This window comes from Polypterus senegalus, chromosome 3 (genome assembly GCF_016835505.1).
Source record: "Polypterus senegalus isolate Bchr_013 chromosome 3, ASM1683550v1, whole genome shotgun sequence".
Classification (NCBI taxonomy): Eukaryota; Metazoa; Chordata; class Cladistia; order Polypteriformes; family Polypteridae; genus Polypterus; species Polypterus senegalus.
In genome coordinates, this window is record NC_053156.1 from 73,644,692 (window position 1) to 73,658,521 (window position 13,830).

At 37.9% G+C, this 13,830-nt stretch overlaps 1 protein-coding gene across 1 annotated transcript; it reads right to left on the reverse strand.

Annotated features, from left to right (window-relative positions):
• Positions 1–5,630: 5,630 nt before the first annotated feature.
• LOC120526515 (trace amine-associated receptor 1-like) lies at positions 5,631–13,232 on the reverse strand. Its single transcript, XM_039749679.1, has 2 exons — positions 12,617–13,232; positions 5,631–6,535 (listed from the first exon to the last, which is right to left on the reverse strand). Exons 1-2 carry the CDS (start codon positions 13,230–13,232, stop codon positions 5,631–5,633), a joined length of 1,521 nt encoding a protein of 506 aa, XP_039605613.1.
• Positions 13,233–13,830: the final 598 nt, after the last annotated feature.

The following is a 13,830-nucleotide window of genomic DNA, read 5'->3' on the forward strand; positions in this document are numbered from 1 at the left end:
TAGTGAAAACTGCAGTTTAAAAAAAAGAATGGGTGCATTGAGGGATGAATTTTTCTGAAATATCTACACTTAAAGAGGAAACTACCTTTGTTTAATGATAATTAGACAATGAATATGCTATTAAAGGAAGACATTATTTTGAAAAAAAAATTAGAAATTGAAATAAAACAAGTTTTCAGAATCACGTTTATTCACCAGTACTTAATGTACAGGAATTTGATTTAGTAGATTTGGAGCTGCTTATAACAGAATACAACATCATCACATGCAGTACAAGTAACATATATAGCATAAGGTAAAAAGAAAAACTTCATACAAGTTTGTGGACTAGTACAATTATAAAGGAGATGTGCAAATGATGATGTACAAGTGAAAGTGTAAGTGTGTAGTGTGTATGCACATGCACACACATAAATGTACATATACTGTTCATGCACACACACGCATTCATACATTAACTGACAGAATGCATGAATATACAAAGAAGACAGGCTAGGTTACTGATTTGAGAGGACTATGGCTCTGGAAAAGAAACTATTGAGGTGAAGCGTTTAGCAGAGGGGAGTTTATGCAATAAATGATGAGCAATGTGGGATAACAACAACAACAACAACATTTATTTATATAGCACATTTTCATACAAACAGTAGCTCAAAGTGCTTTACATATTAAAGAATAGAAAAATGAAAGACATAATTATAAAAAAATAAATCAACATTAACATCGAATAAGAGTAAGGTTCAATGGCCAGGGGGGACAGAAAAAACAAAAAAAACTCCAGACGGCTGGAGAAAAAATAAAATCTGTAGGGATTCCAGACCATGAGACCGCCCAGTCCCCTCTGGGCATTCTACCTAACATAAATGAAACAGTCCTCTTTGGATTTAGGGTTCTCACGGAAGGGCTTGATGATGATGATGGTCACGTAGACTTCTTCCTTTTAATCCGTCCATCATTGTTGGAGCATCATGAAGCTTTGAGTAGGTGGAGGTGGCGCAGGCCACCACCACAAAGAAACCGGAAAAAGAAACAGAAAAGAGAGTAGGGGTCAGTACCGATTTTAGAGCCACCATGAATAGTTGTTATGATGAATTGAACATACAGAGTATCAGGATTAAGTTAAATTACGATTAAAATGAAGTTATAAAAAGGCCATGTTAAAGTAATGTGTTTTCAGCAGTGTTTTAAAGTGCTCTACTGTATCAGCCTGGCGAATTCCTATTGGCAGGCTATTCCAGATTTTAGGTGCATAACAGCAGAAGGCCGCCTCACCACTTCTTTTAAGTTTTGTTCTTGGAATTCTAAGGAGACACTCATTTGAGGATCTGAGGTTACGATTTGGAATATAAGGTGTCAGACATTCCGATATATAAGATGGGGCGAGATTATTTAAGGCTTTATAAACCATAAGCAGAATTTTAAAGTCAATTCTGAATGACACAGGTAACCAGTGTAGTGACATCAAAACTGGAGAAATGTGTTCTGATTTTCTTTTCCTAGTTAGGATTCTAGCAGCTGCATTCTGCACTAGTTGCAAACGATTTATATCTTTTTGGGGTAGTCCTGAGAGGAGTGCGTTACAGTAATCTAGTCGACTGAAAACAAACGCGTGAACTAATTTCTCAGCATCTTTCAGTGATAAAGAGGTCTAACTTTACTTATGTTTCTTAAGTGAAAAATGCTGTCCTAATGATCTGATTAATATGTGATTTAAAATTCAGATTACAGTCAACAATCACCCCTAAGCTTTTTACCTCCGTCTTGACTTTTAATCCTAATGTATCCAGTTTATTTCTAATAGCCTCATTGTATCCATTATTGCTGATCACTAAAATTTCAGTTTTCTTTATTTAACTTGAGAAAATTACTATTCATCCATTCTGAGATACTAGTCAGACATTGTGTTAGTGAATCAATAGAATCAGGGTCATCAGGTGCTATTGATAAGTACAGCTGTGTGTCATCAGCATAGCTGTGGTAGCTCACGTTGTGCCCTGAGATAATCTGACCTAACGGAAGCATGTAGATTGAGAATAACAGCGGACCCAGGATAGAGCCTTGTGGAACACCATATTGGATATCATGTGTCTTCGAGTTGTAATTCCCACAACTAACAAAATATTTTCTCCCTGTCAGGTAGGATTCAAACCAATTTAAGACACTGCCAGAGAGGCCCACCCATTGACTAAGGCGATTTCTAAGAATGTTGTGATCAATGGTGTCAAATGCAGCACTCAGATCTAAGAGGATGAGAACAGATAAATGGCCTCTGTCTGCATTTACCCGCAAGTCATTTACTACTTTAACGAGTGCAGTTTCTGTGCTGTGATTTGTTCTAAAACCTGACTGAAATTTATCAAGAATAGCATGTTTATTTAGGTGGTCATTTAACTGCATAATGACTGCCTTCTCTAGAACTTTACTTAAGAAGGGCAAGTTAGAGATGGGTCTAAAATTTTCAAGAGCTGAGGGGTCAAGATTATGTTTCTTAAGTAGGGGTTTAACTACAGCAGTCTTAAGACAGTCTGGGAAGACCCCAGTATCTAGTGACGAATTTACTATGTCAAGAACATTATCAATTAGCACGCCTGATACTTCTTTGAAAAACCTTGTTGGTATCGGGTCAAGGACGAGGTGGAGGGTTTTAATTGAGATATTATTTTTGTAAATCAGGTAAATCTATCCTAGTGAAAGAGTTTAATTTGTTTATAACAGGATGTTGGGGTTTAGGGGATCCTTAGTGTTGGGGAGATATACTATGTTATTTCTAATATCATTAATTTTTGATTGAAGAATACAGCGACAGCCTCACAGGTTTCACTGGAAGCACTTAGGAGGCATTCCTTTGAGCTACCTGGGTTTAGTAGGTGATCAATTGTTGAAAATAAGACTCTAGGATTACTAGCATTGTTATTTATAATATTAGAGAAATAGCAGCGTCTCTCAAGACGGACAGTGTTATTGTATTCTGTTATTTTGACTTTTAATATTTCGTGGTGGATAGTAAGTTTAGTCTTCCTCCATTGACGCTCAGCTCTACGGCATGTTCTCTTTAAATCAGACACTCTTTGGGTCTTCCATGGTATACAATGCTAGAAGATTTTTTCACTGTCTTTTCAGGTGCAACTATGTCAACAGCAGCTCTCACTTTAGAATTAAATCTTTCCACCTTACTATTTACATTGTCCTCGCTATTATAGCTGGCACTATAAATGGACTGATTGCTTAAAATGTTTGTAAGTTTTAAAGCTGCTGCGAATCAAAGAAGCGTTTTTAACAATATGCTTCTCATGAGTGTTTTTTATCATTATTTCTATATTAAAAAGTAGAAGAAAATGGTCTGATAGACCAATATCAATGATCTGTTTTATATCAACTTTCAGTCCTTTAGTAATCACTAAGTCTAATGTATGACCTGCTTTATGTGTAGGCTGATTTATGAGTTGTCTCAAATCAAAAGAATCCAGGAGGTTCATAAATTCTTTTACTTTTAGATCACACTGATTATCTATATGAAAATTAAAGTCGCCAACTATTAGGAGTGTGTCATAATTAGTAATTAAAATTGACATTAAGTCAGAGAATTCCTCAAAAAACGACGCGTTATATTTAGGAGGTCTATACACGGATAGTATTAGAACTTGAGAATCTCCATGAATAACAACGGCGAGATACTCAAAGGACTTGAACTTACCAAAACTGACATCTGATGAGTCCAAGGTGATCTTTTTGACATAGTTAGTGACAAAGATGTAAACAACAACAACAACAACAAAATTTATTTATATAGCACATTTTCATACAAAAAAATGTAGCTCAAAGTGCTTTACAAAATGAAGAATAGAAAAATAGAAGACAATAAAAAATAAAAATAAGTCAACATTAATTAACATAGAATAAGTAAGGTCCGATGGCCAGGGTGGACAGAAAAACCCAAAAAAAACCACCAGAGGCTAGAGAAAAAAAATAAAATCTGTAGGGATTCCAGACCAAGAGACTGCCCAGTCCCCACTGGGCAAAAAAGTCATATTAAATCATCCAACTTGTAAGTCTATGCTTGATAACATTTTTATTATATTGAATTCACTATAAAGAAAAAAAATTTAATGAAAATGAATGGATGAATGGATGGAATGTTCAATAGAGATACAATACATGGTTTTACGAGCACAAGCACTATTTTTTGTTAAAGGTAAAGCAATTTCTGTTTTTTATTGATACTTAAAGAAGTTATTATCTATAGTTTGTTGACAAAACTATTACAGCATGACAGAATAAGTAGTACTGTACTAAAAGGCATTATTTGCAAAGGTCTGATTTTGAGAAATATTTAAATCAGTACCAGACTTCAAGATATCAGAAATTGTTGAAATTATTTTTGAGTATAACATAGAAATTCAAATGAAAAATAATATTCAGCATGTATTTTATACAAACTTTTAATTTTTCAACATTTAAACCAATTTATTATTGTTTATTTTGTAAAGGAAATAGTTTCATTTTTGAAAATACTAAGTTAAACACAACAAACACAAAATGGAAATACAGCAAACACAAAAATGACAAAAACAGTCAACTTTACTACCTCCATGCATGCATTAGCTTAACACCCATAACCTAATCCTGTGAGGTGCAAAAGTCTATCCCAAAAGCCAGGCAGAAACCAGGTGTGCCCACGGCTCCTGTCCTTTTTAGGACCCACTCACTCACACATCCACAGGTTCAATTTACTGTCACCATTTTACCTGCACATCTTTATGAATGTGGGAAGAAAAGCCTCAGAAACACAGGGAGAAGATGCAGACTCCACAGACAATGATTAGATACTGAACCAGCACTAAAAATTGTACCATCATGTAGCCCATTTTGACATTTCAGGAAAAAAAAAAAAACTTTTCCACAAAGAATATTAATTTGTACTAATGATAATATGGCGTTTTTTCTAATGAACACTCAGTTATTTTCCTTTGAGATGTCTCTGTTTCTTTAATTATTTTTTTTACAATCTGCATAACTATTATTTCATTAATGCATACAGATGGTTTCTGTTTAGTTATGTGCTTTACTGTGACCCTCGAATCCTGGAGTCTTAAGAAAATAACTAATTTTTAGTTAATTTACACAGTTTCAGTAATTTGAATAACCACAACCAATTCAGTAAAATTTCCCTGTAAACTGTAATGCAGATTATGCTCTGCCTACTTGCTTTTGACATCAGTAGTCAATATTGATACATCACTTATTTCGCTAATACACTTCAAGATATAAGGTCATGTAGAAACACTACTATAAAATTGTGGCATTTGCTGCAGTTGTCATGTTTGGCCAATCAGCTGTCTGGTGGAGTGAATATGGTCTTCCTACAACTAATTTGTCTTTAAATTTCTTCTCTTTTATTTTAGATACATGCATGTCAGGATAAGTCTAAAGTCTTAACTTACTTTGACTGTCTGCTACAGAGTGCCCTCTAAAACACTGGTGCACTCACAAACACTCCTGCTGTTCACACCAGTGCTGCTGGGGTATTCTTTTCCTCTCTCTAATTTGAAAATACAACAAAGTCTACTAATCATGTGACTATGAAATGTGATTCCTTTTACAACATATCTGAATTCAGTTCTCCTATGCCATTACTCTGAATAAAGCTGCACTGAGCAAGAATTGCTTGCATATATTTTACCTAATATAATTAATTTCAGTGCTTTTCTAAACCATTTATAAAAAAATGCATAGATGAGAGGATTAAAGGTTGAATTTGTGTAGGAAAACCAGAAAACAAATTCCAAAAGTAACGAAGGGATTGAAAAATTAATAGCTGGGTTAATAATAATGCAGAAAAAACAAGGTGACCAACAAGAAAGAAAAATTCCAACGATGATTGCCAGTGTTTTTGCAGCCTTTGTTTCTCTTTTCCTTGAGTCTTCATTTCTGTGTTCACTTGTTTGTCGTAAAGATTTGGCCTGCTTTGATGCTACCATGTAAATTTTCACATAGATTCCAATCATAATAGATCCAGGAATATAAAAGGAAATTATTGCAGAAATTGTACTTGAAACTTCATTCTGAATTCCATTACAGCTTCCTACACAATAATTGCTTCCATCATATATACTCTCTTTAGGTTTCATACTGAATTCTGCAAAAGTCATCCCAAATCCATAAATAGCCGCTAAAGACCAGCAAATGAAAATCATCTTTTTTATGAAAATCACTGTAAATTTAGACTTATACTTGAAAGGATGGCAAATTGCATAATAGCGATCAACAGAAATGAAGAAAAGATGCAAAATAGAAGTTATGCAAAGTAAGAGGTCTACACTGCTATGAAATATACAGAAGACATCCCCAAAATACCAACATTTTTCAACAGTTCTAATTGCACTGGGTGGCATTACCAGTCCACCAAGAAGTAAGTCAGCAACTGCTAAAGAAAGCGTCAGAAAGTTTGTTGGTGTATGAAGCTGCTTGAAATGAGCGATAGCAATGATGACCAAACAGTTCCCAGAAACAGTGAAGAGAATTACTGTGAATAATGCTAAATATTTAACAATGTGCAAGTTTACTAAGTAAGTTTGTCTGAGACAGGAGTTTTTTATTGTTTTGAAACAAAACTGGCTGTTATTTAATGTTGCAATTTGATTCATCCTGATGCATTGCATTCAACAGTGTAATGCACTTGATTTGCTCCTAGCTGGGAAAAAAATAAAATGTCATATCATATCATCAGTATTTCTAATAGGTTAACTGTACATGTTAGAAAACAGTTTAACATGAAAACCTAACCTGGCACAATATTTATAATAAGATTTTTAATATTTAACAGATAACAAATGTTAAATGTTATTTCTAAATAAACTATTTGCTTGCCTTAGTAAATCATGGCTTAGTATTTAGAATAAAGTCTCTAAACCATTGCATTCAGACACTTCTCACAAACTTACCAAGGTATATTACGTTTTTCCTGAAGGATATGATTTTAATCCTATCAGTTGCTAGCTTTATATATTCTGTAACCATCAAATTAAAGGCCTCTGTAGATTTAATTATGGAAGGTCAAGTAATCTCATTGCCTACTGTGTATTCCCATAATAGGAATTCCTTGAAGTCACACACACACACAATTCTAATGTATGGTTGTAGTTGAAAACACTTGAAAATAATGTGTCTCAAATATTGCAAGGTTTGTCATTCCTTTGCTAAATTCTAATTAGTAAGACTTAGTTGAATCACATGTGTATTTACAGTATATACATACAGCATATATGTATATACTGTATATATATATATATATATATATATGTGTATGTGTGTGTGTGTGTGTGTGCGTTTTTAATAAGCACAGAGGTCAAAGGAGTAGAAAAAAAGCTGTTTTCTAATATATAAAGCACAGTAGATGTATGTATGTATGTTTGTCCGCCATACAAGTCTGCACCGGGCGTCCGATTGCCACCAAACTGGGGATGGGGCTCCTTTGTGACCAGGAGGTGGTCATGGGGTATGTTTGGTTGGGAAAAATGTTCGTGGTTAAGCACAAGGCACATTTTCACTGACACAGCGTTCAGCAGACATCCCCATACTTATCATCGAAGATGGCTGCACATTGCAACAGACCTTCAAGGCGGCGCCATCTAACAGCACGTTTGGTCCCTGTGCGTTGCTCTTTACCCATGTTTCTTTAAATTGCCAAGAGATGGCGGAAGTGCCCAAGTATGAGAAGGCTGACTGCTTTGATCGGATGAAGGGGAACTGCTGTATGGATGTAAAACGTGAACAACCCACTGCGCCTGACCGGCTGACGCACCCGCGGTTCCGTGGATCACACTTCCACAAGCACAGATAGTACTGTATTTCATTCACCAACGTCCGTAATATGGCAGCACCTTTGAACAGAGACTCACCTTAAAAAGACAGCATCCTTCCCCCACCATTTTCCTCACACACAGCAGCGGTTGTATGTCACTTCTCTCTGTAGTTACCATTGTCAATGTCTGTTACATGGCAGCACGGTTCTACACAAACGCTCTTTACTGTGTAATAGGACTCACCTTTGTGTCAAGACTCTCTATCCAAATACTGTTGAAGTTACTATCATGACAGGTTGCGCAAGACATGAAGATGTTTTCATACCAAGAACACCGCTGATTCCGAATGATTTACCCTTTGATTTCAAAAGGCTGCAATTTCCTGCTCGTATGGCTTTTGCTATGTCATTTGATAAGGCTCAAGGCCATTCACTGCAAGTTGCAGCCATCAATTTCCAAAATCAATGGTTTTCGCACAGACAACTCTACGTAGCATGTTCTACAGTGGGCAGTCCTCAGAATTTGTTCATTTTCTCACCACAAGGGAAAACAAAAAATATAGTGTATCCAAAGACCCTGGAATGACCACTTATATTACCTATTACAATAAAATGTGAATCAGAAAACTGTTCTATTTCTATGTTCTGTTTCTTTCATTTGAGAAATTCACCGGTTATAGATTCCTGGGCAACGCCGGGTACTCCTGCTAGTTTATTATAAAGTAAACTAAGCAAAGGATGGACAACACAACAACACAAGAACTAAGTATGGTTTAACATATCACCAGCAAGGATGGTCATTTAAAAATAGCAAATAGCACATTTTCCTTTTCACTCTTTACTCTGTTTAAACCTATAGAGTATTGCAAGTAACAGTGGATTTACATTGTGCTGAAATGCATTCAGACTTTTAAACAGGAGTGTGCATTAAAGTGACCCAACCTGGTTTAATTGTGAGTGTTTGTTAAACAGCATGGTTTGACCTGTGCTCTAGGTATTGAAAATATGAAAATGTTGCCAGGAAAAAAAGACTATTGCACCTGCATTTGGCCAATTTAAATTTAAATCCAGTTTACCACAGTAATCAACTCTGAAAAGTGGTGCAAGGATACGGAAACATTTAAACTACTGCTTAAAAATTGTAAATACTTTAGGGCTGTTTATGTGACAGAAGGCATGATGGCATAGTGGTAGTGCTGCTACCATACAGGAACCGAGTCAAAGGTGCTCTCTGCTTGGAGTGCATATGTTAACCTCATGCATGATGGGTTGCTCTGTTAAATTGTGTGCATGTATGTATTCACCCCAGGATGGAGTGGCACTCTTACCTAGGACTGATTCTGCATTGCACCCTATTCTTTCTGGGATGGGCTCAGCCTCCACCAAAAACATGTTCAGGATAAATTGGGGTCTAGAAAATAGATGGGCGGATGGAATGTTTATAGAACAATGTGTGATGAGGTTACCAAATGTGCCAGTTAATATGACTACATTACATGAGCATATGACGTTTGGTTTGATAGTCTGTAAATGACAACCTCATGTCATGTAGTCTCAATAAGTTCATCTGTTAAGAAATATGAAAAAAAAATCCAGTTAGCTAAAAAGCACATCAAAAGAGATGAAATTTTTTTCAGTAACGAATGTTGTGGGCATGCTCCTAATGAAACGACAGATGGTGTCCTGGGGGACAGGGCCAGGGCATCACTGAGCTCCTGGACAGTCTGAGGTGCAACCTGGCGGCGTCGGACAGACAGAAACATACAGTAATGTCATAGAGGTGTTCTATTGGATTTAGTTGAGATGAGTGTGTGTACCAGTTAATGGTACTACTTCCTTCATCCTCCAGGAACTGCCTGCATACTCTCGCCACATGAGGCCGGGCCTTGTCATGCCACAGGAGGAACCCAGGACCCACTCCACCAGTTTAGGGCCTGACAATGGGTTCAAGGATTTTATCCCAATACCTAATGGCAGTCAAGGTGCCATTGTCTAGCCTGTAGAGGTTTGTGTGTCCCTCCATGGATATGCCTCCTCAGACCATCACTGACCCACCATCAAACCGGTCATGCTGAATGATGTTACAGGCAGCATAACGTTCCCCACGGCTTCTTCAGACCCTTTCCTGTCTGTCATATGTGTAAAGCACAGAGTGCTAGTTTTTTGGGGGGGGGTTATCTCATTATTGACCCTGTAGTGCACCTGTTAATTTCATTAATACCAAAGCAGCTGAAACTGATTAACAACCCCATGTGCTACTTAACTGACCAGATCAATAGCCCAGAAGTTTCATTGACTTGATGCTATACTCTGAATAAAAAGTGTTACTTTATTTTTTTTGAACAGTCTATATACACTAGTTGGGATATATATAAATTTCAGATACACCATTTTAGATATTCTGTACTTGTATGTCGGCATGTGCATATGAGAGTGCTTACACCTAAAAAGAAGATCATACTTTCAGATAAAGATAGTCTTATTCATTCGTGAAGTAGATCACTTTTAAATGAAATGCTTCCAGTAAGGAATAACAGAAATCACCATGCTGCTTTTTATCAATGATGAAGTAACGTTTTATGGGGGAAAAAAAATAATCACCCCCAACAGATATGCTTAATCAGAAGCGTTTGCGACCAACGATTTGTGAGTTTAAGTATTTGCATGTGTACTTTTGTCAATTTTACTATAAAACAAGTTAAACTCTAGTAATTTGTGAAGCAGGAATATTTTGATAATTCTGATCCCTGATCACTGATCAACATTCAGAAGAAGCAGCGCAACTCCAGTGTTTTCCTCCATAAAGAGGATTATGATTTCAGCAAATGAGGCTTTTATCCTTCCTGACATAGATTGCCCTTTAAAGAAACACTGCCAATAAGGAATACCAGAAATCACTATGTGGCTTTCGGTCAATGATAAACAAATTTTTCATGAAGTGCAAAAATAGGACTCCTGTGAGTGCCGTCAATGCTTTCTGATGACTTGGCTTTTCAGAAGAATCTGTCATGGGAGGGTCAAGTGGGAGCAAGTGAGGAAGACGCAAGGAGCTACGGTGGGAAAGAGCAGGACAAGGATGCCAGGTATCTGTGCGAATGTTTTAAATAACGAAAGAATAGAAAAGTGCCTTGGAATCTAGGACCCCCATGTGATATCCTGTGTAGTGGGAAGTGGCCCCAGCCTACACTCTGGACATCTGATAGTTCATGAATCGAACAGGAGTGGAGAGAGGAAACACAGACAAAAATTGAAGGGTGAATGGTGCAAGTTTATTTATAAGAGTGCTATACAACCAAAATGCAATAGTGTCAGGTGGGCTTTGTAACACAGTCCTTCAACACTGACATTTCTTTAGAAATAAATAAAAACAAACAAAAAGGAAAAATATGGTGTATTTACAAAAACAGTGCACTCCTACAAAAACTACAAACACACTCCAATAATGAAGGTTGTTTTCTTTTATCCCTGGCTCAAGATGTTCCTCCAGCAGGAAAGAAAAATGCACAAAAACAAGTATGTGAATATACAAAAACAATTGCACCAAAATCAAAAACTAACCCAGCAAATATATATACATCCACCAAAAATGATCACTAGGAGATATATAACTCTATATACAAAAGAATATATATAAAAGCTGCCAAAATCACAACTGCTCCTACAAATAGCTCAGCAGTGCTTACACATACCTTGCGCTTAGGTCCACTGACGACCCCTGTTGGCCAGTGACTCCTTAAATATAACCGGCAAGATTGTCCAGCCAATATGACAACCCGTCTACCTCACACAGCTATCCAGGTAGACGCTAGCGCGTTCACGCCACGCACCGCGACACACCCCGGGCAACTATGTATTTAAAACCAAACTCCTGTGGGTCGCGTGCGTATAAACCCTCCGGGACGGCAAACGGCTATGTTGAGCTTAAGCACACCCGTTGCCAACTCACCATTAAGTAAAATCATTTCTTTAACATTATGGGATCCCCATCTCTGACTCAAACAAATGGCGGCTTTCTCTTTTAGGTGTGCCGTACTTTAAACCGCCTGCTCTGGGCAGGCTGCGAGGACACTGGCGTGTAAAAATGAACACATGCGGAGGAGCCCATTATACCAGCTCCACTTGTGTCCAGGCACACTCCACCTCACAGCGCTCATCCGCTAGATGGCCCCACGTTCCCGCGACAGCGCCCTCAGCACATAAACTGTAAGCGCACTTCCTTATAACCATATAAATGCCACTGCATCAATTTCAAGGCTGCTTCGCCTTAAATTTGGTAATGAGCAGGTTGCGCATTACCACACCCTCCCCCTTAAGATTACAGGTCGCAAGGTCGGGACAAATAATTCGCCATAACAAATATCAACAGGCCACACGTGCGTTTGAATGTCTCATTCGCTGCATCCATTGCAAAGCCCTATGGTCACTCTCTACTACAAACTGTTGACAAAAGGTAATATTTTAAACTATCTATTGCCCATTTAATAGCTAGTCCCTCCTTTTCCAACACTGCATATTTCTTTTCTCTATCAAACAGCTTTCGACTGATAAACAAAATAGGTCTCCTTTCTTCTCCTTCCCCCTGCATTAAAGCGGCGCCCAAACCTTCCCCTGAGGCGTCAACCTATAAAATAAAAGGTTTGGAAAAGTCAGGACAGTGCAATAAAACATTTTCACAGAATTTTTTTTCAATGTATTAAAAGCATGTTCACATTTCTTTGTCCATTTAATGTTTCTAGGAGCTTGGTTTTTCAGGAGGTCAGATAAGGGTGCTGCAATACTCGAAAAGTTCAGAATGAACCGACGGTACCACCTCACCAGTCCCAGAAAGGAATGGACCTGCCTTTTTGTTGCTGGCCTGATTGTCAACCTGAGGATGGATAATACTTCCCCCTATAGTGTAACCCAGATATTGCACCTCGTCCTTCGATAAAACTGTCTTTTCTGGGTTTAGCACCAAACCAGCATCTTTTAGATGGTCGAAAACTTCAGCAAGGTGCTTTAAGTGGTCTTCCCATGATTGACTAAACACTACTACATCGTCAATATATGCTCTAGCGTAGCTTTCTGCATCTTGCAGCCCTGTGTCCATCAGACATTGGAAATTGGCAGCTGTCCCATGTAAACCAAATGGCATTACGGTGAACTGGTACAGGCCTCCGGGCGCTCGAAATGTAGTAAGTGGCTTGGACTCTTCTGTCAGTGGTATCTGCCAATAACCTTTACATAAATCAATAGTTGTAAGAAATTTAGCAGGACCCAACTGCTCCACTAATTCATCTACCTTTGGCATGGGGTAGGCATTAAAAGCAGATATTGCATTAACTTTTGAATAGTCTACACAAAAACGCATTTGTCCATTTTTCTTTGGTACCAGTACAACAGGACTACACCATTCACTCACCGATGATTCAACTATTCCAAGTTGCTTCATTTGCTCCAGTTCCTCCTTGAAGACCTCCTGCAAACGTGCAGGAATGCAGTAATACGCAGTTCTCACTGGACCTGGGGAGGTAAGTCTTATATTATGTTGTATAAGCTCAGTCTTACCAGGCAGGGCTCCAAACAAACCCTCTGGAATGATCTGTTGAATATCCTGTCTTTGTTTGTCACTCAGGTGTTCCAGTGAGGGCAACACTCCAGCATCTGGTCTGGAGGGCAAATACTATTCCTCTGCCTCATCCTCCTCCAAGACACTTCGAATGAGAAACTCGAAGGAAGGGTTAGTATTCTCATGCAAAGCCTTTAACATATTTAAATGAAATGTCTGTTTTGGCTTCTGTGGATGGTCAGGCATCTCAATCTCATAAGTGACTGGACCTTTCTGTGCTATCACTGTATAAGGCCCCTGCCACTTAGCTAGTAAGCTGATCTCAGAAGTAGGCAGCAGCAAAAGTACCTTTTGTCCCACAGTGAGGTTACGTTCTCTTGAGGCTTTGTCATACCATGACTTCTGTTTAGTTTGTGCCTTCTCCATATTTTCTCTCACCATCTGGGATAGGTAAGCAAACTTCTCCTGTAACTTGACCACA